General features: G+C 50.4%; 1 protein-coding gene across 4 annotated transcripts; it reads left to right on the forward strand.

Annotated features, from left to right (window-relative positions):
• Window positions 1-1473: 1473 nt before the first annotated feature.
• Window positions 1474-26142, forward strand: FLYWCH1 (FLYWCH-type zinc finger 1). 4 transcript variants are annotated; one of them, XM_033101454.1, is made up of 10 exons: window positions 1474-1794; window positions 3592-3708; window positions 14322-14747; window positions 14994-15452; window positions 16455-16886; window positions 17009-17272; window positions 20137-20400; window positions 21380-21652; window positions 22542-22614; window positions 24997-26142. In XM_033101454.1, the coding sequence occupies exons 3-10, from the start codon at window positions 14423-14425 to the stop codon at window positions 25037-25039; spliced, it is 2133 nt and encodes a 710-aa protein (XP_032957345.1). In that variant the 5' UTR covers window positions 1474-1794; window positions 3592-3708; window positions 14322-14422; the 3' UTR covers window positions 25040-26142. The 4 variants fall into 4 exon arrangements, with proteins under 4 accessions (XP_032957345.1, XP_032957343.1, XP_032957344.1 ...); XM_033101452.1 differs by having other exon boundaries at window positions 1475-1794; window positions 14991-15452; XM_033101453.1 differs by lacking the exons at window positions 1474-1794; window positions 3592-3708 and adding an exon at window positions 13725-13824 and having other exon boundaries at window positions 14991-15452.
• Window positions 26143-27653: the final 1511 nt, after the last annotated feature.

Consider the following 27653-nt stretch of genomic DNA (forward strand, 5'->3'; position numbering starts at 1 on the left):
GGAAGTGGAGAATGCGGCAGGGGGCCGGGCGAAGGGCTGAAAACGTCCGGGGTTGGAAAGGGTGAGGAAGAACGCTGAGAAGGATCAAATATATGCTGATGGAAGGAGAACTGACTGGGTGGTGAACACATAATGGGATTTATAGATGATGTAATGCAGAATTGTACACCTGAAATCTATGTAATTTTACTAACAATTGTCACCTCAATAAATTAAAAAAAAAAAAGGCTGAGAAGGAGAGGACTCGGAGGAGCGGAGGATATGGAAACCAGGAGCAGGCCAGAGGCTCAGGGCAGGAGGGCCCCATGGGACCTGGGCCTGCACCTGCCCCGAGCCAGGGAGCGCTTCTAGCATCAATTTTAGAGCGACAGGAGGGAGGCAGGAGAGAGGGGTGACCGGAGAACATGACGTTTCCTAAAGAGGAGCAGCGTCATCACTCTACAAACGCCGAGGACGCGCAGTCAGAAGAACCGGGGCTCGGGATCCCGCGGAGCTGGGTACGGTCGCGTTGAGCGAGGTCCGGGAGCGCGGTGCGGGAGGGGAGGCGGGACACCCCGGAGACCTGCAGGCACTTAGTGCCCGGGGCCCCTGAGTTTCCGGCCGTCACGTGCCAAGTGTCCAAGAAAGCAGCTCCGAGGTCGCAGAATGCCAAGTGTCCATTGGCTGTGAGAAGGGCAACAGCTGGGCGGATGAACCAGGGCGGGACCGATGGGCGAGTGCTGGACCAATGATGCTGGACCGATGCGAAAAAGATGCTTTCCTTCCTGGAATGCAAAGGGACAGATACTTTTGTTTGACGGTTTATTTCGACATAATTTCACACCTACAGCAAAGTTGCAAGAAGTGTACAAAGGATTTCTATATATTCTTCACCCAGATTCACCAAGTGTTAGGAATGAAGCCAGCCACAGCAGCAATATTCATAATAGCGAGATTTAGAAACGAAGCGTCCAACAGGAACATAACTAAATTATGAAGGCAATCATAAGCTCATAATATATTTTTTATTTGGCTTCCTACAATAAGGAAGAGCTTTCCTTTCGCCCCCCATTTGCTTATTTCCATCAGTATCATGTCATGGATTATTTTATTCAAAGTTATAATCTATTATCACTATTTATTTTGAATCTCAAATTGGCCCAGCTTGGGGTGGGGTCATTTGAAGGTATCCATGAGGTACGTAAGAAATTTCCTTCTGCTGTGACGGGCCTAAGGACGCATTTAAACAAATGCTCTCGTTTTGTGAGCACGAAGTCAAATCCTGGGGGAATTCTGGGGGTCCCAGTTGAGCCCCCCACCCACTTGTCTTAGAGCTCCCGGAGCAGGACCCCGGGTCCAAGCCACAGGTACTACTAGGCTCGGCTCCCGGACGCCGCCACCCAATCCTGGGCTTTCCAGGTGTCTTTTGCGAGCCCTAGCCCCGCCTCCCACGCCGATTGGTTGGGTCGCCAGCTGGGCACAGCGCTGGGAAGACCCGGAGAAGCGGAGTTACCCCCAAAAGTGGGCTCTGCTGCGCATGCTCACCAGGAGCCCGCTTAGGCGTTCCCAGAGGCGTGCTCCCCCGCGGAATGGCGCGCGCTCCCGACAACCCTTCGGGACAGCGCGCGCGGGCACGGGCTCGTTCCCGAGAGAGCAAGTGGGGGCGGGGAACGGGAGTCCGGGTTGCGGTGGCCTGAGGGGCCTTGGCCGCCAGGTTGACGCCTGTGGCTGTAGCGGCGGAGGCCAAAGGAACTGCCGCCGCTCGGTCGCCGGAGAGGGAGGGCCCCGCTGCCGTCGCCGCCCGGCCGGTGCCCGGTGAGGACGGGCCCCAGCGGGTCGGGTGGGGTCGCGGGTCCATGGCTTGGACGCACCCCCGGCCAGGTTCTTCCGGGGTTCCCAAGGGCTGCTGAAGCTAGGGGGAGGGTTGTCCCTGAGCTCTGCGTCACGGTGCTCAGGCCGCCTCCTTGTCTTTCACCCGGGATTCGCCTCCTTTCTCTTGGCCCCTCCTTCCCCCAATCCACCCAACGGTGGGACTGAGCCCTAACACCCCAGGGAGCCCCACATTAGCCCGTCACCCCTGGCGGTGTCCGCCCCATCGCGTACTGTCCCCACCCTCTCACCCACCCCAGCCTGGTCCCATCTTTGCGTCTCCGGAGGTCCCAGTGACCTTGCACTTTTTGCTGTTGTTACACCCCTCCTTTTACTTCTGATTATGTCGATTGCCCGCTGTGACTTTCAAACTTTTTTTTTCCAACTTACCCTGAGAAATATATATTACATGCAAACCCTGTGCCTGTAGATATAGATTACTGAAAGATAAGTTTAAAGGGAGATATTACCTTAACCTCACATGATGCATCCCCATATACTCGTACTCTGCTTCTATTCTTCTAGTCTATTCTAGTCTATTCTTTCCACTCGAAGACTACTGCTAACCCATGAAATTGATTTCAGGAGCTAATGGGTGTGACCATAGTTGGAAACACTTGCTTTAACCATCAGTCTTTCTCTTCCTTTATTCCTTGCCTTTGGAGGATGCTGAGCTCCGATAATCAGAGAATCACGTGTAACCTTCAAAAGGGTATATTTTTATTATTTCGACATTTCTGCATTTCAGAGCCAAAACCATTTCCAGAACTTGATTTGAATTTTCTGGTTTGATTCAATCAGGTTTCTCGTGTTCCTCTTCCGATAAGCCCCTAGTTAGCCTGGGGGAAGAGATAGTGTGTGAGGTTAGGGCTAGATTGTGGACACAGATGGAGACGATTTTTACTGGAGAGAGAAATGATTAAAGTAGAACTTAAGGAAGATTAACACTCACCACTGCACTACGTAGGGAGAATTGGAAGACGGAAGCTAGAGGGGAAAACCATTAAGGAGGCAGTGGGGATGAAGCTCTGAGGTAATGTGCAGTGGAAAGCGTAGAAGATGGCCGGATCAGGTGTAGAGAGAATGAGAGTTGAGAACACATTAGTCCCGGTAAGGGAGGAGTAAAAATAGTTAGGATTCTGGTGGAGAATTGAGGGTTTGGGGGCCGTGAGTGCCATTGGCTGGAATCTCCCTTTCTGGAGCCTCTGCAGCTCTAAGTTGTTTTAGAGCAGTGGTTCTCAGGGGACATTCACAAAGTTGGTTGTCAGGACTTGGGGGTGCTCCTGGAATCTAGCAGACAGAGGTCACAGATGCTGTTAAACATCGTTGCCCAGGACAGCCCCCACAACAAAAATTATCTGGTGCAATGTGCCAGAGGTGCTGAGGCTGAGAAGCCCTGCTGTAGAATAGCAGTTCTTGATCTTTATCACCGCCACCTTCAAGCTCTCCCGGGAATAATGGCCTGTATGCACACTCAGAGGCTGTGCATATAATCATGGGGGGTTCACGGGCCAGTCAGTGTGCACCTCTAACCCACATAGCTCAGTAGTGGGGGACGGTAGGGGGACAGCAATTGGTATCATCCAGGAGTTTTGTCAAATATCAGGACCTTCTCTTCTCCCCTTACACTACTCAGGACCCCTGGTGGGGCCTGGACAAAAAATTCCTTGTTCTTGTGTGATGATTTACAGTTTATAGAATTTCACATACGGTATCTCATTTGCTACTTTTTCTGTTTCACAGGTGAAACCAGCCCAGAGAAGTGATGGGTTTTGCCCCAGGTCTTCCACCCAGCAAGCCAGCTCTGAGGACCCAGGCGTTGGCAGCTGACGATGGTGGTGGTTGCTCTCGTGTATGAAGGTAATTCTGTTAATCTGCCATCAGCTGCCAAGCCAGGCTCTGCCTTTCAAGACCTTACCGATGAGGGCTTGGACCCAGGGTGTCTGAGAGACACCTAACAGTTCATGATATTGTGTGTCTCTTGGGTGTTGGGTTTACACTGAGCCCTTTGTGACCACCAGCAGGACAGCACTATGAGCAGGCAGTCTGAGTGCTGCACTCAAATTGCTCTGTACCTCAATTTTGGGGATGGGAGAGAGGCCAAGAGAGCGGTGAACCATAAACTGTGAAGCTCTTGAACTTTCCGTTTACATCTGCCTGACTTAAAAACACTCCAGACACTCAATAAGTCTTTATTGAGTAAAAATGGAATGTTACAAAATAAACTCATTAGGGCCCAAGATTTACCTTAAAACAATGACCATTCAAAGTGAAAAATTTAAATCCACTTAGAATAAATATACACATGTTTAACAAGTTTCATATGGTGATACTCACTTTTGTTGCATGCAGTGCAGATTGGTATAGGCTATGTAATTTTTTTAAATTGCTAGAACCCAAAGACAATAGAACCAATGATAAGGGCAATTTGAAAAGCAGAGCCTTAGACCAAAACAAAGGAAATAAAACTCTTTCATACAGATATAAAATGAACATGGGTGAAAGCTTTTACTCCACTTATTAATCAAGGAACCAATAAGATCTTCAACCAGTTTACAAGAGAACACAAAGAAGATTCTAGAAGACTATAGATCAGGAATATTGAAATGAATGTGCAGATGGAGGCAAAACTGGCTTCTTCCACTGTGGGGAGAATCATTTACATGTCTATATTTATTTACCTGGAGAGAGAGAGTTTATTGTCCGTAGACTAGATTATTTTGCACTATTCTCAGTTTTTAGTTCTCATTATTCTCTACAGTACACAGAGTTGTAAAAATAGCTCAAAGGCAACAAAAGGCTAGAATCATATAACCTGGAAGGGTATATTCTACACAATGCAGTTTTCCATTGTAGAACAAATTTTCCTTACAGTCTCATAATCTCAATGAAAGATATTTTTTTTATCACGAAATAAGGCTGGTCTCATTAGATTTGGCCTGGTCATTTTCTTAGGGGCAGCAAGTGTGTTAATTCACCACATAAGCCCTCTTGAGTTTGCTTTCCTGGAAGTCTTTGTAAGGAATCTCAGACTGGATTTTTAAAAGTCTAGAATTTGCTCTCCTGAGGTACAGAAGCCATCCCCAGGTAGCTGTCTCCACCACATTTCACCAGTACTAATAAATTTGGGCAACTTCCTCTCTTCTTCAGGTCTCCAAAATAACCCAAGGTGTCTGAAACTTATTAAATTATTATAGGATCTTTACAAAAAACTATGAAATCATGACTTTCCCGCTGATATAAAATAAACACATGGTAATGATTTTATTTAACCCATTAACAAGGGAACCTATACAATGTGACAGATTTAAATGAGACAACGGATGTGAAACACTTCACGTGGTGCCTGGCACAAAGAAAATCTGAGATCCCTCCCCAGTTGGTCACTTAGCTGCGGGCCACCTGTTTCTTAAGGGCAAGTATTCCAGTATTTCTCAAAGCACAGTCCATGGTCTACCAGCACCAGAGCCTCATAGGGTACTTATCAAAAATCCATATTCTTGAATTCCTGTCCAGAATTTTGGGTGGGAAATCCAGACACCTGCATTTTTGTCACATGCCGCAGGGTAATTCTTAAGGAGATCGTAATTATACAAATTGTTGAAATAAAAATTTCATGAAAACTGTATAATTAACCTCTTAGAGGCACTCTTTCTATTTTAGTAAATTATTTAAAAAAATTTTTATTGGGAAATATTGTTTTTCCAAGTCAAGTCATTGTTGTCCATCTAGTTGTGGAGTCACTGTTTTCTTTTTTTTTTTTTTAACATATATTATTTTCTTTTTTTTAAAGATTTTATTGGGGAAGGGGAACAGGACTTTATTGGGGAACAGTGTGTACTTCCAGGCCCTTTTTCCAAGTCAAGTTGTTGTCCTTTCATTCTTAGTTGTGGAGGGCGCAGCTCAGCTTCAAGTTGTCCTTTCAGTCTTAGTTGTGGAGGGCGCAGCTCAGCTCCAGGTTCAGTTGCCAGTTGGCAGTTGCTAGTTGCTAGTTGCAGGGGGTGCAGCCCACCATCCATTGCGGGAGTCGAACTGGCAACCTTGTGGTTGAGAACTCGCGCTCCAACCAACTGAGCCATCCGGGAGCTCAGTGGCAGCTCAGCTCAAGGTGCCATGTTCAATCTTAGTTGCAGCGGGCGCAGCCCATCATCCCTTGTGGGAGTCAAACCAACAACCTTATGGTTGAGAGAACGCGCTCCAACCAACTGAGCCATCTGGCCACCCAGGAGCTGAGCAGCAGCTGATTGACTTCATTCTAGTTGCAGAGGGCGCAGCTCGCTGGCCTGTGTGGGAATCGAACCAGTGACGTTGGTGTTATGAGCACTGCGCTCTAACCAACTGAGCCAACCGGCTGCCCCTCTATTTCATTTTTTAAACACCGGTCTTAAGCAGGATTTCTCAACCGTTGCACTGTTGGCATTTTAAACCAGATCCTGGGGTGGGGGCAGAGGGAGGGTGGTGTGGAGGCGTGGAGAGGCTGCCCTGGGCACTGTGGCATGTTGAGCAGCTTCTTTGGCCCCTACCCATGCCCCACCCCCCAGTTGTGACAACCAAGAATGTCTTCGGACATTGCGCAATGTTGCCTGGGGGACAAATCACCCTGACTGAGAATCACCAGTTTTAACCCACTGATACCTATGGTCTGAACTGTTTTAACTTATTTTCAGAGTTTAGGCCCTGAAGGCGGACTCAGGAGGTTTGAATGCTAACTCGGTCCTTTATTGACCTGGCTCTTGGTCTCGGGGACCTAAGATTAAGCCTTATGTTCCTCCTCTGTAATATGAAAGAACGGTAGACTCTAACTGATGAGGTTATTTGGAAGATAAAATGAAATAACGCACGCCGAGTGCTTAGAGAAGTGCCGGGCACATAGCTGCTATTTGGTAAATCACAGTCCTTTAGACTCTTGAAAGACGTATCACTTGACAGAAACCACTATAAGATTTCAGCTGGGTATTTCATTGCTCTCCCTGGTGGTGGAAGAACTGAGAAGCCAAACACGAAATGTGAGTACCCCAGAGATTAGCGGTGGACAGATGCAGCCACCACAGCCATGCTGGGGATCCAGGGCAGCAGGCGGGAGACTGCAGAGCTGGAGCAGACAGCACCGGTGGGGCCTCGCCAGGCAGGCAACTATGGGGACATCTTCCTTCCTCCACCCTCTAGTCTCCCATGGTGCCCCTCACTGGCCAGATCAGCTGGAAGCCACTATGATAAACTACAGAAATAACTGGTTCATAGGGACACATTAATGCAGGTGACAACTTACTCTGAAAGCCTGGCTGCAGCTCTGCCTCAGTTTTTTTCTGTAACTGCATTTTTCACTTTAAGCCTCAGCTGCTCAGGGCAGAGGGAGGCACCCCATTAGCTCTGGACCAGCTGGGCCTGGGTTCAAGTCCTGGCTCTCTATAGCTATGCAGTCCTGGACCACTCACTTTACATGCTAGCCTCAGTTTCCCCAGAAGGAGAGCAGGGTTGATGATGACACTTGGAAGGGAGATTGTTGGGTTATGGTGTGGGAGGTATGGGCTGATGTCATAGGATGTTTGTTCCCAGCTCAGGTCCCAGCTGGAGAACAAACAGTATGGTTCGTTTTCTCTCTCCCCCCGCCTTCAACCCAAGAGGTCTCTGAGTCACTACTTTTCTCTGTCAACTTCCATTGTGTATTTAAGTTTGAAACTTGGGTTTTCAAAAACCTTTTCTTTTTAGTTGATTTTAGACTTTTTAAAAATTGCAAAAATAGTACAAAGAATTCCCACATACCCAGTCTCCCCGAGTGTCTATATCTTCCCTAACATACAGCGATCAAATCCAGGAAATCAATATCAGTTCAATACTATTAACGTAAACTACTGACCTTACTCAGATTTCACCCATGTTTCCCAGCATCCTTTTTCTATTCCGGGATCCCACGTTGCATTTAGTTGTCGTGTCTCCTTAGTCTCCTCCAGTCTGTGACAGGGCCTCTGCCTTTCCTTGTCCTCAATGACCTTGAAAGTTTTGAAGTGTTTTGGTCAGTTGCTTTGTAGAGTGTCCCTTCATGTGGTTTATATTAGAATGGGGGTGCCCATTTTGGGCAGGAATATCACAGAAATAACGTTGTGTCCTTCTCAGTGCCTCTTATCAAGGAGGTCATGGAGTTGGTGTCTTTTTACTGGTAAAGTTGACCTTGATCATTTAAGGGGGTGTCTGGAGGATTTCTCCACTGTCAAGTGACTGTCTTTCCCTTTGTAATTAATAAATATCTTAGAGGAAATATCTTTGAGGCTATACAAGTCCCACAACAGGGACTTTAGTATATTATACTTGATTTTTGTTCATTTCTCTGTTCTTTCGTTTATATTACTCTTTAGGTCCTTGTATGACATCATATCACATAGAAATGTTCCCTGCTTTTCCTGAGAGTTACTGAATTAAAGAAAAAAATACCAAGCAAGGAGATACAGTTTATATCTTTAGAGCATTTAATATTTCCCCACTGTAAAAGGAGTTTATGCACATTGTAAACAATTTTGAAAAAAGCAAGAGAAATGTAAGGAAAAAAATTAATCACTATACTTAACTTTGAACAATCACTATACTTTGAACATTTTGAGATATTTCTTCCTAGTTATTTAAGGATTTTTTTTTACGTCGCAAATACATAAAATAAAATTAGTCAATAAATAAAAAATATGACCAGAATCAAAAAAAGATAGAAGAAAAGGAAAGTGTATTGAGGGCTAGCTGTGTCCAAGTAATACTTTGGTCTTTTTAAAAAATAAATTAAAAAAAACTTAGCTTAGAAAAGATAGTCTTTGCTGAATTTTGGGAATTCTTCTTGAATTATTTTTGTGACACGTTCAAATTCCCAAATTCTTGTTTTGGAAACATTGTGCAGTGCATTTAATTTTTACCAAACCTGCCATGTGTTTATTTTAAGGAGCAACATCGTCATCTTGTGGCCTTCTAGAGTATTGCTGCTGAGGACTTAGATTAGTGTTTTCGTGAGTCTTACGGGCCTACGTTATGTAATGCTTTGGTCCTTAACAGGGGCTCTATCTGGTCTGCAGGTGGGGCTTCCCACTCTAACGTAGAATAAATTGCAAACAACATATCAAACACAATGTGTGTGCAACAGAAAATAAAGTACGTTAAAGGCACAACTATAAGAATGGAAAGAGCTGTGCATTCCAGTGACAGGATTATGGATGATTTACTAGTGTTTTGTTCTTAACATTTTAAAAATGTTTTCTATGTAGTTTTTACAGTATAATGTTAGCAACTTACAAAATATCTCAATATATAATTCACTGCACCCCTCTCCTTTGATGAGGAAACCAAGCCCAGGAGAGAGAAGCCTGCTTATGGTGTAGAAAACTGGTTTTCATCCAAGTGACCCTGGGGACCTGAGTCATACCTATAAGGACTTTTAAAAACATCTTTAGTGAAATATGATTTACATACCATACAATTCCCCCATCTAAAGTGTATAGCTCAATGTTTTTAGTGTGTTCAGAGTTGTGCAACCATCACCATAATCAATTTTACATTTTCATTATTACCCCAAAAAGAACCCTCACATTCCTTAGCGTCACCCCCTAATCTCCTTCCCCCCAGTCCCGTGCAGCCACTAATGTGTTTTCTGTCTCAATGGATTTGTCTATTCTGGACGTTTCATATGAATGAATCATACATACTGGCTTCTTTCACGGAGCATCGAGTTTTCAAGGTACATCCACATTGTAGCGTGTGTCAGAACTTCATTCCTTTCTTTTGCTGAATAAATTCCATTGTATAGACCACATACAAGCCTGAGCAGGTGTTGCAGAGGGAGAGCATGGTTTATGGACCCAAAGAGGAGAGTGGTGTCTGCAGAGTTGAGGGAAAGCTGCCAGAAGGCCAGGGTGAGAAAGAGGGGATGTGGGCTGTTCTTGCAAAGTTGAAGGAGGGGGTGTTGGTAGGTTTTGTTTTAGGATACAGGAGACCTAAGAACCTAATGGTCTAAATGCAAAGAACCAGCACACTCAGAGAGGTTTGGTGACCAGAGAGAGCAGGACATGGATGGTGGAGAAAGGGCCCCCCTTGGGAAAGGGAGATGTGCGAAGAGAAATGGATGGAGACACTTCATTTTCCAAATTAGGATAAAATATGTATGCCTTCTTTATCCAGACAGATTAAGAGCTTATGAAGATATTTATCTCCAATGGGTAAATTGTGAAACAGATAAAAATTGTAAAATTCTGAATCATGGAGAGATAACTTTAATCAGAAATCTGCTTTTTTTTTGGGGGGGGGTGGTTAGCTCAGTTGGTTGGAGCGTGGTGCTAATGACACCAAGGTTGCTGGTTTCATCCCCGCATGGGCCCCTGTGAGCTGCGTCCTCCTTAAAAAAAAAAGAAAGAAAGAAAGAAATCTGCATTTTTTGGAGAACCTTCTTCATCGCTGATGTTAGGTAAATGGGGTATTACTATATATAGTTTGTTACAGATTTCCTTTTTGCGTGTGTGGTAAAATATACACAAAAATGTACAACTTTAATCATTTCTAAGTGTACAGTTCAGTGGCATTAAATACATTCACATTGTTGTGCAGCCATTACCACCATCCATTTTTTCATCATCCCAAACTGACACGCCGTATCCATTGCACAACTCCCTGCCCCCTTTCCCCCGGCGCCTGGCAACCACCATTTGACTTTCTGTCTCTATGAATTTGATCACTCTAACTACATCATATAAGTGGAATCATACAGCATTTGCCCTTTTGCGACTGGCTTATTTCATATTACAGACTTTTTAAACATAATTCTCATTTTCTATCCTTTATACTTAATATTTTTGTTCCTCTCACTGGATTACCAGCCTTTTAAACATGATTATCTGAGGGGTTTAACATTTGTGTAACATGACCCCTGGAGTTCAAAAGTACTTTGATGTCGGATATTTCACAACCATGAGTATTATTCCGTCCATCAAAAAGCAAGAATGCCAAAGTTCAGTCACTTGCCAAGAATAGCAGTTGCTGCTGCTGCATAACAAATGGTCCGGGATTTTACTGGCTTAAAATAACTGTAGTATATCATTGATCAGGGTTCCATAGGGCTGTCCCTCTGCTGGTTTCCTTGGGCTCCTTCATGTGGCTACACACAGCTGGAGGGTCTGCTGGGCTGGAAAGTGCGAGATGGCTTTCCTCCATGCCTGGCAGTGCCTCTGTCCCCTGCATGTGGCCTCTCACACAGCTTCCTTTCCTGGCAGTCTCAGGACCATGTCCCCTGAGGGCAAGGATTTCCAAATCCCCACAGCGTGTTTCTGCCACGCTCAACAAGTCACATAGCAAGTGACCAGTCTGGGCTGGAGGCCAGTCTAGATTAAAGACAACAGTGCAAAGGGGCCTGCTGCATACTTTATGGAGATGTGGTCATTAAACAATTGATACTTTAAGGCCTTTTAATAATTGAGAAGGGAACTGTCAATCGAATCCAAATTCTAGTCCATTGCAATACCCAGGCCCTTCCACAGATGGTGGGTGGTCAGTCGTAGTTCGTCTTTTGTGGAACTGGAACTTTTTCTGTATCCTTTGAGGCACATGGGTCTTGAATTTAAACAGCAGTTTTAGTTGAGAGGATGGCAATGTCGCCCGACTTGGGGACCCATGACTCCAAGTACAGTTCCACGGGAACGTGGGGGGGGTTCTTTGCCATGCTGACCCCCGCTGGTCATGGTTGGTCATGCCTGGTCGTGCCGAACCCCGCTGGCCTGGAGGAGGCCGGGCTTCGGCGTCAGACAGTCTGAGGCTGAGGCTGTTGGTGTGTGGGGGTCCCTGCAGCCTCCACTTCTGTCCACCTGCGTGGCGGGGACCGACTGTCCTGTAGAAAAGTGCATGCTGGTTAGACAGTGACCGCACTGCTTTGGGTGGCCTGAGTTGTCTGAAAGGCTTTGTGTGGAAGGGGGAGCCGGCTTCTCTGTGCCCTTTCGGTGAAAGCCGCAGGGAGGGAAGAAGTGCGGACAGCTTGGGGGGCGTGGTAAGGACGCGGGGTCTGGGACCCGCCGCTTTCTTTCATCCTGGGACCACGGAGCCTGCGAGCCAGTGGGGCGGGCTGCAGGCCGAGGGATGTGCCCTGGGGCTAATCAGCGAGAGGGGTGGGGGCGGGGCTCAGCCGTAACCCTTTCCTGCCCAGAGCCCCGAGAGGCTCCGGCGGCGGTGTCTTGCTGCTACCGGTCCCCATATCCCCCGGGTCCCCGCCCCGCCACCCTGTGGGACAGGATGGGCAAGACCAGGAAGGACCGCATGGGAGGAGCAGGGGTTGGCTTGACCGGGAGCTGGACCGGGACAAGGACGTGGGAGGACAGCCCCAGGCTCCCAACCAGATGTCCCGCTACCTAGCTGGGACTCTCCTCTCAGGAGATTTCGTTGGGTCTCTCCTCTCAGGACGTGGTTTCACTGCTGCCCGAGGCGAGCGTGTAGCGGGGGACGGTGTTGGCCACGTGGGGACCCTGGGGCCCACACTTGGGCTGACCAGGCCTTGGGGAGCTGAACATGGGCCCCACACCAGGGAGCTTAGGAGTGGCAATAGGGAACCAGGAGGAAGTGGACTGCAGGACTTGGGATGGGGTGACAGCTCGCAGTGGGGACACTGAAATGTGAGGGGAGGCTGCCAGGCTTGTTTCTGGGCTATTACTGTGGGAAAGACCCCACAATCCACGTGTGGGGACAGAGCCCCAGAGAGCAGTTTCCAGGCTCTCGGCCTCACGTGGAAAGGTGCTGGCTCGGGGAGTAGATGGCCATCCGTTGTGGCTAGTTGGCCGTCAGCTGTAACCACTGAGCCATTGGCCACTAATAATAACTGCCCCGGCTACGTTGGGGAGTCAAGGAGAGTCCAGTCGGTCGGTTGGCAGAAAAGTGGACAGCAGTTCACACGCCGTGTGAATCCAGCCTCCTGTCAGACTATAGTGGTATGATTCCCCTACCTATGGCTCCGTGGGTGTTCCTTTTTGGCCTCACCATGTCCTGCGTTCTTATGTGGGGAGCAGGAGCAGAGACCCCGCAGGCCGCCCCGCAGGACACCACCCACCACCCAGTCCCCCAAGAAGACAGAAAGACTGTTAGGCGCGGCCCCAGGAATGAGTCACGGGAGACCAAAACTGGTGTATTAGAATTTATTTGGTGTATTTGAGCAGCGGGAGGTCAGGTTAGAAAAGACCAAAACCTCTCTGAGAAAGAGAGGTATGGAGGTTTAAAGGGTGTGTGGGGAGGGGGTGGTATACAAGGCCGCTCCTCGTCCATGCTTCAGGGGCTTCTCGTTGCATTGTTCATTGCAACTGAGGGTTTCGGGCTGTGGCTGTGTCCTCTTGCTCCATACCCTGGTTTCCATGCCGTTGTCCGGGAATGTTCAGGTCCGTTGATCATGGGCTCCTGTGCGAAAAATACAAGCCAGCAGGTACAAGGAAGCAGGGAGCAAGACAGGATGGCTTCTAAGATGAGATGGTTTCTATTCAGCACATTCCAGGCAGTTTCTCTAGACCTAAGGCGGTTTCTGCTCCTAGCCTAACAAAGACCACCCCACACGGATACCCCTGGACCCATGTCTCCAGGTCTGGCCCCGATAGTCCGGCCTTTCTGCTTCTCCATGGCAGGAGCCAGAAAGCCCTCAGTGACTGAGGATTCTCCAGACTCCTCCATGGCCTGTCCCGGCCCAGCTGAGGCAGTGCCAGGAGCAGCTCAGGCACAACGTCACTGCCTTCATGGGGCCCTGGCATCTCCTGAGAGCTGAGGCATGGGGTGCAGTGAGGGGTGGAGGCCTCTGGGATGGGAGCTGGGTCTAGATGTGAATCCAGAATCCCACCTCCCAGGGCCAGCCTTCCCTTCTGTGGTCTGCGGTGTCAGGATGAAGGACACAGGGCGTTCTGAGAGAGTCAGTGACCTCAGCTCCTGTCCCCAGTGCCTGTCTCAGATGCTTGGTCCTCAGGAGCACCAGTGACTGTTATCCTGGACCAGGTACACCACGTGTCATGTGGGGATGGGCTCTGGTTCTACCTTGACTGGACTCCCAGCTCTGCCGCTTCGTGGCGTATCTGTGTCCTCATCTGTAAACTGGGTCAATAAGAATGATGGATTTTCATAACATGGGGCTGGAAGTTTAATGGAAAAACCTGTGAAACCCTTGGCCCCGTATTCAGTACCCAGGGGCCTCGATTCATAGTAACCCACAGTTATCAGTACCTTAGTCCCCCATTAGCCCCCGAGAACCCTATATTTGGCACATTTTGCATCCAAGGAAAGTGAGGTTTGGATGGGGGACAGGTAACGTACCCAAGGCTGCCAAGAGAGGAATTGGCTGAACAGAAGCAGAAGCACAGGCCCAGCGTTCTCCAGCTCCGTTCAGGGCCTCGCCCAGCCTGGTGCCCCATCTGCCCGACCTGCACCCAGATCCATTCTCCTAAGCCTCAGGCCCTAGGGCTTCTTCACTAACGGGGTCTTGCCTCCTCTCCCAGGACAGAGCCCTGGACTGCCAGGTTCGTTGCCAGGGAGGAGGAGGAGAAATCCATCTGCTGGGGCCTGAGTGTGGCCTTGGGGACAGGCTATTGGTCCCGAAATGCCCCTGCCTGAGCCAAGTGAGCAGGAGGGCGAGAATGTGAAGGCCGGCCAGGAGCCATCCTCTGAGTCCCCTGAGACGGGCACAGATGTTGTCCCCATGAAGCCCAAGGAATTCTCCAATCTGGTCCTGCTATCAGCCTCCACCGAAAATGGGGATGGGTTGGGCTGCCAACCCAAAGGAATGCACTGTGTCATGTCCCTGGAGATATCTGGCCCTGACACCCTGGCCAGGACCCTCCAGATCCTGCCGGTGGAAGAGCAGGGAGGGACAGTCCAGCAAAGATCCCAGGCCCCTGAGCAGAGACGCGGCAAGGCAGACACAGGTGAGTTCCAGGCCTGCTAGCCCTGGCCCTGCATGCTCATGTTTGGCCCCTGTGCACCCATCTTTCAAGCGGGGTGACCTTGGCTGTTCCATCTCTGCTCTGAGCCAAGCCTCGTCTCTAATTTGACCTTGTCCTAGGCTGATGTGACAATCCTCATCTGTGTCCACCCCCATCGCTCCCGTTTATGTCCCTGGCCGCAAGTTTGCTCCACGTCAGCTAACTCGGCCCTCTCCTTGCCCTCAGCAGCCCCCAAGCCCCTGGAGTTCCTGAGGACCCCATTCGGGGGCCGCCTCCTGGTACTTGAGTCCTTCCTGTACAAGCAGGAGAAGGCTGTGGGTGACAAGGTGTATTGGAAGTGCCGACAGCACACCGAGCTGGGCTGCCGGGGCCGGGCCATCACCCGAGGCCTACGGGCCACGGTGATGCGGGACCACTGCCACCCGCCTGATGAGGAGGGCCTGGAGGCCCGGCGCCAGCGACAGAAGCTGCCTAGCCCAGCCCTGCCGGAAGGCTTGGGGGGTCCCGCGGGCCCTGGAGGCCCGGTAGAGGAGCCACTCGAGGGAGTGGGCCCATGGCTGTGCCCTGAGGAGCCGGAGCCTGCCCCTGGGCTGGTGCTGAGCAAGCCCCCCCCAGAGGAGGATGAGGGACTGCGAACACTGGCGCTGCTGAGTTTGCCTCCGAAGAAACGCCCAACACTCGGCATTGGTGAGTGCCTTCCACCCCGGCTCCACCCTGGGGCGGGCAGGCCCTTTGCCCAAATATTATGGAAATGTAAGGTCCCACATGGTTTTTCAAATGCGCTCCAAATCAAAATGACTTTTAAAAATATCAGCATGTCCCAGCAATCCTTAAGCCCATGGGATAGAACTAGAACAACTGAACCAGGGGTTCTGGGTTCTTCTGGAATTTTCCAATGCCGCAGGTTCTGGTGTGGGGTCCAGAAACATGAATTGGAACTGGCTCCAGATGATTCTGGTAACCCATGAAGTTTGGGAAGGTCAGCCTGGTGGGAGAGTCTTGAGCTTTGGGTCCCAAGCTCAAGTTCCAGCCCTACCTCATGTAGTTGGGTAACCTCAGAACATTTGCTGAACTTCTGGGGTTTCAGGAGCTTTATCCTAAGAGGGGTGATAGCCTAGGTGTCAGGGAATTTGGCATTTGACTCGTGGGAAGTGCTCAGCACTGGCGCAGTGCAGTGGTACTGAGTAACTGGTAGATGGAATGTTCGTGCGGTTTTTATTACCAGTAACTGGGAGGTGGGCCTGGTCCCAAAGCTGAGTGCCTTCGGACCTGGAAAGGATTCAAGGACTCAAGGGTTTAAGGCAGCCACTGGGACAGGACGAGGCAGAGGGACTTGTTTTACACTGTGTATCTTTTGGTACCATTTGTATTTTATGGCACATGCATGTATTACTCAAAAATTAGATAAAATTTTCAAACAAACCCTATGAAAAAGTATGGCCAGGAGTGACTGTGCATGTAGTCCGTGGAGTCAGAGCCAGCTTGGCCCTTCCAGGTGTGTGACCTTGGACGTGGCCTCACTGACCACCAGGCGAGGAAACACACGTGCCCCTTGGGTCTCTGGGTGGGGGGCGGGGAAGGTCAGTAGGATGCATTTGGACTGTGCATGCCTGGCCACGTGTTCTACTACCGGTAGTCACAGCGCCTGGCCTCCCCTCGGCCAGCGTGACTGCCCGGTTCCTCCTCCAGGACAGCGCCCATCCCTGGAGTTCCTGAGGACCTGCTATGGGGGCAGCTTCCTGGTACATGAGTCGTTCCTGTACAAACGGGAAAAGGCTGTGGGGGACAAGGTGTACTGGACGTGCCGGGACCATGTGCTGCACGGCTGCCGCAGCCGAGCCATCACCCAAGGCGAGCGGGTGACCGTGATGCGTGGCCACTGCCATCCACCCGACATGGAGGCCCTACAGGCTCGGCGGCAGCAGGAGAAAGCCATGGCGACACTGAAGGCCAGGCCGGGTGGCCCCGGGGGCCAAGTGGACAAGCTGCTCCAAGGTGTGGACAGCTTGCTCTACCGCAGAGGGCCGGGTACCCTGACTCTCACCAGGCCCCGGCCCAGAAAACGCGCAAAGCCCCAGGCCCTGCAGGGGTCCCCCACCGAGGACCAGGATGAGGACGTGGGTAAGTCTTCCATACCCACTGACCAGAGGGAGACCAAGTGGGGAAGGGGCCTCAAAGTCTCACTTCCTGAGGGCCTGGGAGGACGGAGGGGGTGGCATTAGGCCTGGCCCGTTTCTCCCCAGGAGGCCCTGAGTTCCTGAGGACCCCTCTGGGAGGCAGCTTCTTGGTGCACGAGTCCTTCCTCTACAGGCGGGAGAAGGCTGCCGGCGAGAAGGTGTACTGGACGTGCCGGGACCAGGCCCGCATGGGCTGCCGCAGCCGGGCCATCACCCAGGGCCAGCGGGTGACCGTGATGCGTGGCCACTGCCACCCACCCGACCTTGGCGGCCTGGAGGCACTGAGGCAGCGGGAGAAACGCCCTGAGTCGACCCAGAGGGAGAGTTCAGGTAGGACAGACGAGTAGGCTTGGAGACCCAGCCAGCCAGCCTTTCCCTCTTGACCCCATGTACCCCAGCAAGCACCCTCCCCTTCCTTCCTGGGAACACTCTGGGAGGAGTTACAGCCCTCTCCTCTCACTCTTCCCTTCCCTTGCCTCCTCCTCACCCACCTCACCACATTCCCTGACCGGACTCTGGACGGCCTCACCCTCCTGCTCAGACCAGCGCGAGCTGACCCGAAATCTCTGCAGCACACGATCAACCCAGGCTCCCTTTCCTCCTCCTCCTCCCTTCTTTGCTTAAGAATTTATAGGTTCATAAAGGGAGAAGTGAATTGGACATGGCAAGTTTCTCATTTTTCTCTGTGAGTAGATAATACAGTGCCTAGTAACAAGCACGTCCTACAGACCAAGTGGTTGAAGGACGGAGGGTGATATTTTCATGTGATCAGTCAGCTACTTCTCTCCTCCAGCTCTTCTCCATAAATATTTATCACCGTCCCTAAAGGAGGGTCACAGCCCCTCTCTTTTCCTCTTTGTCTGCTTGGTCAGCCCCACAGGACCTGTTTGGACTCTCAAGGTCACAATCACATAAATGATCCTGTGATCATCTTGCTAAGAAGAACAGCTTCAGCCCAGCCTTTTCTACTTACCCGGCTCTTCATTCATGTCCACGAGACACCTGCCTCCCTTCAGGGGTCCTAATCCTATCATTTACTGAGTGATCTGCGTCACCTTAGTCTTTTTGGCCCAAAATTCTCTCAAACTTGAGATCTCTGATTTTGTTTCCTTCTGACTCTCTTTATTCCATTTCCATGTAACTTCTGTGTACGTGAAGACGAAGCTACAAGGCGTATGGAAGCTCCGCCCCATCCCCACCCCAACACCCATCCCAAATAACCACTCTGAGCTCCTTCCCTTGTTTCTTCGGGTATCGGCTGCCCTTGTTTCTTAAAACGTGCTTCTACCTCTACCAACTGGTTTAATCTCTTGTTGACTTACAATGATCGAGAAAGTAAAGCTTCAGCTGTTACCCGCTGTCCCCATTCTCTCATTGCAGTCACTGCAGTTTTTTTGGTTTTATTACATAAATCTGCTCATGGCTGAGCTGGGAATACACTGCAATTGTTTCTTACTCACACAGCTCTTTGTTTTCTGGGCAGTTTTCTGGGCAGTCCAGTAGCCACTTTATTTGTTGGCCTGGTGGTGTGTGTGCCCGCTTCTCTTCGTCACACATCGGGTCAGCGCAGCCGCGGACAGCTCCAGGCTTTGCTCCCATCCGCTTCCGCATCTCCCCAGGATCCCCTGGCTGGAACCCATGTCTCTGGGCTCTGTTTCTCTTGCTGTATCTTGCAAAGTCTCTCCTCTAGTCACTCCCCGAGCAAGAATCCCTGGAGGCCACACCGTTGAGACCACACGCGTCTGAAGGTGTCTTGATGGAGAGCCTGGCTGTCTGTGGAGCTCCAGGTTGTAAATCCTCCTTCCCTGGTTATCGGGTCTCTGTTCTTGAATGACCTCCAGCTTTCTGAAGACTGATCCTACACATCCGATGGGTCTTGGCTTGGAATTTTAGGGCCATGTCTCAGTACCTGGGCTGGTCAGTGCCCACGGGAACCTCCCAGAGTGGTATCAGCCTGGCTGCAGGCATTCTGGGACTTGAGCAGGGAAAATGAGCAGGTAGCACGTTCCAGATGAAGACGTCCACTTCCTCCTCCCCCACCCCGAAGACTCTTCCTCCCCCAGGTGCAGACATCCTTCTCTCATTGCTCTTCCTACAAACAACCCACACGCAGGCCCCCTGTGGAGGGCTGCCCTGGACCCCACCTTCAGAGGGACCTGCGGCCTGCCACACTCGGCCACTGGCCTCCACTGTTCTCAATGGCTTCCCCTACAGGCTGGTTTGCGGAGTCTGTGACCACACGTCCTCCCCCATCCCAGTCTCTACCATTCTGTCGGCATCTCTGCCGGGCTGACTCTCCTCTCCAAATCTCTGGCCTGGTGCTCTGTACCTTCATCATTCCTCAGGGGACATTTTCCTTTCATTGGGTTCAGGAGAAGCAGAAACATGGCCCGAGGTCACCGAGCTAGATTCTACAGCCAGATGGCCCCACCTGATCCCCACGCTCTTCAGGGTGTTCTCACGCCCGTGGCTTCTGCTGCGCCAACACACGCCTCAGTCTGTCTCCAGCTCCTCTGTGTGGTCCTTGTGCCTGGACGGAGAGAAGGGGGTCCTCTGGGCAGAAAGGTGCAGCCACTTCCCTCTCAACAAGTCCAAGACATGGCCCACACCACTGCTTGCCTCCTCCTGCTGCCCTTGGGTCAAATCCCCACTCAGCCCGGCTGCCAGGGGCGTCTACACTTCTATAGCCCGTTGCTCGCTGCACACAAGTCACTGAACACAACACCCATTTTACTCCCGATTGCTTGTCCCCCAGAGGAGCTGTCACTTATTTCCCCATCTCAAGAGGGACATGTGGCCGCCTGTGTGCGCCCCGTTGCAGGCACCTGGGATAAGCAAGTGGATGTAGCAAAGACGCCACCTTCATGAAGGCACCATGAAGGGGGGAACAGCCCTCCTCCTTCAGGGGCCTCTACCTCACAAGTCTCCTGCCTCCCTTCCCTCCAGACTCAGGAAAGGAGCCCTCAGGAGCTCAGGCTAGGCTGGCTTTGGGGCTGGGGGATCTGTGTCCTGGGCTCCAGGGCCATCTTGCTGTAAGGAGGTGGGTTCAGCATGAGGCGGGGGCCATGGGGGTCACTCCAGGAGCCATGCTGCTCTGGCTGTGAGAACAGGGCCCCCACCCACCTCACTGTTCTGCTCCAAGGTTTGCACTCCAGGCTTTCCCACCCCTAACCGCCTCCCCCATTTCTCCCCAGGAGGCCCTGAGTTCCTGAGGACCCCTCTGGGAGGCAGCTTCCTGGTGCACGAGTCCTTCCTCTACAGGCGGGAGAAGGCCGCTGGCGAGAAGGTGTACTGGACGTGCCGGGACCAGGCCCGCATGGGCTGCCGCAGCCGGGCCATCACCCAGGGCCAGAGGGTGATGGTGATGCGTAAACACTGCCACCCACCCGACCTTGGGGGCCTGGAGGCCCTGAGGCAGCGCGAGCAGTTCCCCAGCCAGGCCCAGAGGGAAGGCTCAGGTGTGGGCAGGCGCTGGGCCCTGGTCTCCCTGCTGGCCTGGCAGCCCCCCAGGCCCACCCCTGAACACAGGCCGGGAGCTGCCTGCTGGGACCTTCCATCCATGGCCCATGTCCAGTGGGCTCCAGCCTTTCACATCAGTGTGTCCACCTGGGCTGTGAGCTCCCTGAGGGCAGAGGTCACTGAGGACACTCATGGCACTCGTCCCAGTCTGGGATGGGCTGTCAGCAGGAGAAACCCACTCAGACTGCTGGAGAAAAGGGGGTGGTGACTGGGGTGGCATTATCGGCAGCTGCAGGAAGTGCTCAGTACCCATTTATGGGGCAGTGTGCCTGGAACTTGGGAACCCTCCGTGTTTCCTCTCTGGGTCTCTTTCATGTCTGTTTTTCTCTGTCTCCTCTCCATCCCCGCCCCACCCACCCAGTTCTCTATGGCCATCCCAAACCCAACATTGCATTCCAGTTAAGGTTCTTAAAAGTCTCAAGAGAGAGAGTTGACTGGTTGCCAGCTGGCCAAGGGGAGGGTGGACAGGGAGCTGGGAATCCCCTGGTGCAAAAGGTCCAGACCAGCCATAGGCCTCCCAGAATGCCCCAGCCCAGCCCCTGCCCTAGGGCACTTGCCAGCAAATTTGGAGTCCCTACCAAGTCAGGAGAGGCCTGCAGGAAACTTGGGGTTTGGGCAGCTGCAGGGCTAGCTGCCCCAGGCAAAGACCTTAGAGACAGCCATTCTTTCCTCGAGGGTATCAGAGCTGTGGGCCCTGGGCTGGTGACCTTGGCTTTAGTCCCCAGGGCCCTGTAGCACAGGCAGGGGTAGAGGGCAAGGACCAGAGTGAATCCTTCAGTAGGGAATGGATCACAGTTTCCTGGCCGTTGCAGGCGAGCTGGACAAAGAAAACAGTCTCTATCGCTGGCGCCCAGGCTCCATCCTCTGCTTCCAGGGCCTAACCCACGCACCCCACTCACAGCTTTGCGTTCCTTCCAGGAACCCTCCAGCCTCTGGAGTTCCTGAGAACTTCCCTCGGGGGGAGGTTCCTGGTGTATGAGTCCTTCCTCTACAGAAAGGAGAAGGCTGCTGGAGAGAAGGTGTACTGGATGTGCCGCGACCAGGCCCGACTGGGCTGCCGCAGCCGGGCCATCACCCAGGGCCAGCAGGTGACCGTGATGCGTGGCCACTGCCACCTGCCCGACCTGGCCAGCCTGGAGGCCCTGAGGCAGCGGGAGCGGCTCCCCAGCACAACCCAGCAGGAGGACACAGGTACAGACCGGGATGGGAGGCAGCGGTGGGGTACAAAAGAGCTGTGGGATCTTGGTCTCAGCCAGCCCAAGGTTCAGGTACCTCGGGGGACAAGCACCATCTGGGGAGCTCTGTGCCGTGGCCTTTCTGCCTCTCCAGAGTCTTCTATCTGTCCTCTCTACTGGCTCCTCCTGAACCTGAAAACCCACCTAAATTTGTCCCATCCTTAAAAATAAACTACCATTTTCTTTTTTATTTTAAGAGGTCTTAACTCACTATGGATTGTCATCTCTTTTGAAAATCTGATGAACAATATAGACCAGCCAGAAGAATTTACCAATGTGTGTGCATATGGATAGGTACACACGCATGTAAAGTTTTGCAAATAATTAACTGTATTGACCTGAAGTGGGTTCCCATCACATAAACAGAATATAAAACCAGTCTTTAGACAGCATTGTGTGTCTCATACCAATTCATGCAAATGTTAAAGGCCACATCTTCTAAAGTACAGAAATGAACCCAACCTGTATAAAACAACCAGAAGAAACTTAATTTCTGCCTAAAACAAAAAAAGATTTCCTTGAGAAAGCCACAGTTTGGCTTAAATAGGAAATGGAAGTTGTCGGATGCCTTTGGCCTGGTAAAGGGTGGAGCATCTTTGATAGCTGGTTGATTCCCAGTTTGATGACAAGGGCTGCAGACTGACGCTTAGGATCTCAAGTAGCTTATTTTACCAGGCACAGATAGTTTGGGGCTTCCCAATGACTCCCCAAATCAACATCATTCTACCCGGTTTTCTTTATCCTCAAGGCCTTGAGGTCATCATTACAAGGTGTGTACCATTGGCTCTAGAAGTTTCCACAAGAAAAGAATTATTAATCCATGTTTTCAATTTTTTTTTCCTCAGAAAAGATCAAACTTGTGCCTAAAGTTGAACTGTGCTTCAAGACTTGTTCTCCTGAAAGCCAGCAGATTAATGGGTAATTAATTGTATTAGTTATCTAATGCTGTGTCACAAATTACCCCAAAACTTAGTGGCTTAAAAGGACAAATATTTACTGTCTCCCACAGTTTCAGTGGGCCAAGATTTCAGGAGTGGTTAGGCAGGGTGGTTCTGGCTCAGGGTCCCTCCTGAGGTTGAAGAAAAGATGTCAGTTGGGGTTGCAGTCCTCTGAAGGCTTGAGTGGGGCTGAAGAAACTACTTCCAAAATAGCCCATTCACTCCCAAGGCAATGGGCTGGAGGACTCGGTTCCTCACCACATGGACCCCCTCCTTAGGGCTGCTTGAGCATCCTCAGACATGACAGCTATCTTCCCCCAAACGAGTAATCCGAGAGAGAGAGCAGAGCAAAAAAATTGCCAACAACAGCAGATTCCATATTCTTCTCAAGCACACGTGGAACATTCTCCAGGATCAATCATATTTAGGCCATAAAACAAAACTCCATAAATTTAAAAGGATTAAAATTATACAAAGTCTTATCTGATCACAGTAGAATGAAACCAGAAATCAGTAACAGAAAGAAATTTGGGAAACTCACAAACATGTAAAAATTAAACAACACTCTCCTAAATAACCAATGACTCAAAGGAGAAATCCCAAAGGAAATTAGAAAATACATTGAAATGAACAAAATGGAGATACAGCATATCAAAACTTATGGGATACAGCCAAGTAGTGCTTAGAGGGACATGTATAGCTGTAAATACTTAAACATTAAAAAAGAAGATCTCAAATCAATAACTTAAATATACATGTTAAGACTCTAGAAAAAGAAAAAAGTAAACTAAAGCAAGTAGAAGGAAGGAAAAGATAAAGATTAAAAATTAATTAAATAGAGAAGAGAAAATTAACAAAAGCAAATGTTGGTTCTTTGAAAGGATCAACAAAATGGACAAACCTTTAATTAGATTGACCCAAAAACATTTTTTAAAAGTAAAGAAGACTCGGGCTGGCCCGGTGGCTCAGGTGGTTAGAGCTCCATGCTCCTAAATCTGAAGGCTGCCGGTTCGATTCCCACATGGGCCAGTGGGTTCTCAACCACAAGTTTGCCGGTTCAGCAACTCGAGTCCCGCAAGGGATGGTGGGCAGCGCCCCCTGCAACTAAGATTGAACACGGCACCTTAATGGCTCAGTTGGTTGGAGTGTGTCTTCTCAACCACAAAGTTGCCGGTTCGACTCCCGCAAGGGATGGTGGGCTGTGCCCCCTGCAACTAGAAACGGCTACTGGACCTGGAGCTGAGCTGCGCCCTCCACAACTAAGATTGAAAGGACAATAACTTGACTTGGAAAAAAGGCCTGGAAGTACACACTGCTCCCCAATAAAGTCCTGTTCTCCTTCCCCAATAAAATCTTAAAAAAAAAAAAGTAAAGAAGACTCAAATTATTACAATCAAGAACGAAAGAGGAGACATTACTACCTACCTCACAGGAAAAAAAGGTTTATAAGGAAATACTAGGAATAACAGCATGCCAACAAATTAACTAACTTTGCTGAAATGAAAAAAATTCCTAGAAAGACAAGCTACCAATTTGAACAGACCTATAACAAGAGATTGAATTAGGAATTTTAAAACTTCCCACAAAGAAAAGCCCAGGCCCAGATGAATGACTTCATCGGTAACTTCTAACAAACATTTAAAGAAGAATTAATTAACACCAGTTCTTTACAAACTCTTCCCAAAAATGTAAGAGGAGGTAGAGGACTTTGGGGGTAGTGAAAATGTTCTAAAAGTGATTGTGGTGATCGATGCACAACTCTGTGAATATACTACACTAAAACCCTCAAATTTTGCTCTTTACATGGCTGAACCCTGTGGTTTGTGAATTACAGGTCAATAAAGCAGTTAAAAATAAACAGAGAAGAAAGGAAGCCACACTGACCTTATGTCTGTTGTCACACCCCTTCACTCCTGCTTTACTCTGTTCCTTAGAAGCTAGTCACCACGTCCAGCCAACACCCTTCCAGCCAACACCCTAGGGAGAGGAATTAGGCTCAAATTTGCAAACATGTTCTAAACCCATCACAGTAATACAGGAGAACTCTGTGTTTCTTGACAAAGAATCTTGAACAGGCCCAGCGACTTCTGGAGCAGGAGGTGGGACTTCTCAGGAGTGTTGGTGTTTCCTCCCAGGACATGCTGATGTAGAAAGCTGGGAATTCCCAAATTATATGGCAATGGAGCAATTTCATGTTTTAAAGGAGTTGATAAGCTGTATGTATACGAGTGTGTGTGTATAAAAATGATCTGGTGGTTGGTTTTCTCTAGAGGAAAGTTTTACAGGAATCCTTAACTTTCTATGTTATCTATTTCCACTGTGTTTGGATTTTTATAATTAATATGTGTTTCTTTGTAATCAGGAAGGTCAAAGATACCGTAAAACCTGACGGAGAGTCCCAATGAGGCCAATCTCCTCCCCGACTCCAGCAGAGGAACCACATGTGTCGCCAGCGTCATGGATGCTTTGTGTCCACGCAGGATCCCGGCATTTCCCACCTGGTTAGCTGTCGCTGGACAGAAGCTCTCTTTCACTCTTTCAAAGCATCAATGATCTTCACACTTCCTCAAGAGGCCTCCCAGGAAGAATACTCTGATGGTATCTTTGCTGATGGTATCTTCCTGTAGGCAAAGAAGAGCACTGGGAGCTGGCGTCTTGCAGAGACCTGGCAGCTTACAGGTGTGCGTGATGTGGGGAAGGACTGAACTCCGAAAGATCTGAAGAAGCATCTTTTGACAAAGTCACTCTTCCCTGCTCTGCCCCCCGCCCAAAGCCACAAACACCCATCTGTTTTCAGAGCACTCGTCTTTGCCAAGGACTTTCGGATTGGGTGTGGCCCGGCTTTGGCCAGGGCATGTTTAGGGAAGTTCTTCCTTCTTGGAGCTGAGCTGAGCTGCATAGCTCCAGCTGCCTAGGTGTTGTCTGGACAGGTGCCAGATGGACCTTTGTGCCCCTTGGCCACCAGCTGCTGGGGCATGGCCATCCCTCATAGTAACAGAGCAGGCCAAACCAGAGGCCCCACTACACAGTCTTTCGGACTTTGTTTCCTTCACTGTTTTCCTAATAAAATTAAACCCAGTGTCCAGCATCCCCACGGCAGGTGTCGTTCCTGGCAGTGGAAGCCAGCACTGGGCAGACTACCTGGCTGAGGCCAGCCATGTCCTAGGTCACCCGCATTCATCTGATGCAGGAGGAGAGGGAGACCCGGATGGCAGTGGAGGCGCGTCCCTTTCTCCAGTCTGGTCTGGCAGGTCCAGGAGAAGCAGGCTCACGGGCCCCAGGAACTCCACAGGCTGCTGCCTGCTACCACGGCCTCGTCCTCAACCAACCTCAAAGCTCCTTGCCCCCACCCTATAATTGTAGAAGAAGCGTACACGTCAGGCTCCCTTCTCTCCTGGCAAGCTGGCCATGGAGCCTGCCATCTAGCTGTAGGACAGTGACACCTCAGATGCACCCTACTGTCCCTCTGCTTATCCATTTCCCTCAATAAACCTTATTTTATATCTCATGGTGTAGAGCTGGTGTGTGTGTCTGCATCCCCTATGCATCAACAGCTGGCCATCGCAAAGCCACATACTCCACAGATGTCAGCGCCACATAGTTAGAAAATGGCGTTTCGCTCAGTCCCCAGAGGAAGGGGAAACTCACAGGCCTGAGGTGCCCACTGAGAAGCAGAGTGCAGCCATTGCTACCTGCAGAGCCTGCACCGTCTGCCTGCTCTGCGGCCTCCGTAGTAGGGCCTCTGCAGGGCCAGTGACTTCCCTAGTCCCATGTCCCCCAACCATCACCGTGGCTGGGTTCTAGGTGCCCAGAAGTTGGGGTGTGGTGCCAGAAGGATCAGAGGAAGACACAGACTTCTTCCGTCCTGGACATTCACGTTGAAGGGCTGGTATACTCTCCCTTCACCTGCCTTGACCTTAGAAGACGGATGTTTTGTGTTGCTCAGACTGAGGACGCCAAAATAGACATGAATTTGAATACTGCTGTCGCCTTGGGTGGCCCCACTGCCACTCAGCCACTGAACTCCAGAAGTGTTCCCCTCCTAAGTCTACTTCCTCCACGATTCCAGAGCCAAAGAGATGTCCCTAGCCCCGTCACTGTCACAGAGTAAAGTGCATGGGGCAGATCCCTCTTCTGGAAGCTGGCCCCCTCTGCAGACAGCGACATCTTAGAGGGGCCGTTCCCTACTTCTCTGCTCCTGTTCTGCTGCTAGTTTCCCCCAATAAATCCTATTTTATTATGTCTGCACTGTGTGGCACTGATGGTGTCTCTGTGCCCCTTTGCATGACAGTACATAACATCTCAGTTATTAAATTTAAAATAAAAAGTTCACAAGGATTAACAAAAGTATCAGTAAGGAACTCAAATTTTAAAAATGGGGAGCAGTGGCTGGCTCTAGGAGCCCCGGCCCCCAGCCCCTGTCCCCAAAAGGTTATAAGGTGAGCATCACAGAAATGCTTCTCATGGCCTCACTCCCCCTCTGGCCCCAGCCCAGCCTGTGTCCTCATGCCCTCTGTCAGAAGGGCTTCTGCAGGGTGGCACTAAGGATCTCTTTGTCACTAAAGTCAGCAGATGCTTCTCAGAGCTCACCCTCCTTGATCCCTCCTCTGGGCTCCCCATCTCCCTCCCAGCACCCTTCCTAGCCTCCCTCAATGGTTCCTCCGACTTGTAAGCTTGGTGGTTGGTGTTATGGAGACTGGATCTCAACCCTTTTCTGCCCGGCCACTTTCAGGGTTCATGGTTTGTAAGTCTGCAGCACCAGGCTGGCCCTCCCTTCTGCAACCAAACCTGTGTGTCCAGCTGCCTCCAGACCCCTGGCCCTGGGTGTCCCGTGGTCACCGGGTGTCGGCAGCAAAAGGGAGTGTCTACCTGTTGTCCTCTTCTTCTGATGGTCCTACCACAAGGAGAAACCCAGAGCCTGTCCCTATACATTGCATCAGTTTTCAGCCCACCAGTACCACCACCCTGCCTAGTTCTTTCTTTTTTAGTATAAGCTTTACTGAGATTTACTGCATTACG

Source organism: Rhinolophus ferrumequinum (genome assembly GCF_004115265.2).
Source record: "Rhinolophus ferrumequinum isolate MPI-CBG mRhiFer1 chromosome 15 unlocalized genomic scaffold, mRhiFer1_v1.p scaffold_54_arrow_ctg1_1, whole genome shotgun sequence".
Taxonomy (NCBI): domain Eukaryota; kingdom Metazoa; phylum Chordata; class Mammalia; order Chiroptera; family Rhinolophidae; genus Rhinolophus; species Rhinolophus ferrumequinum.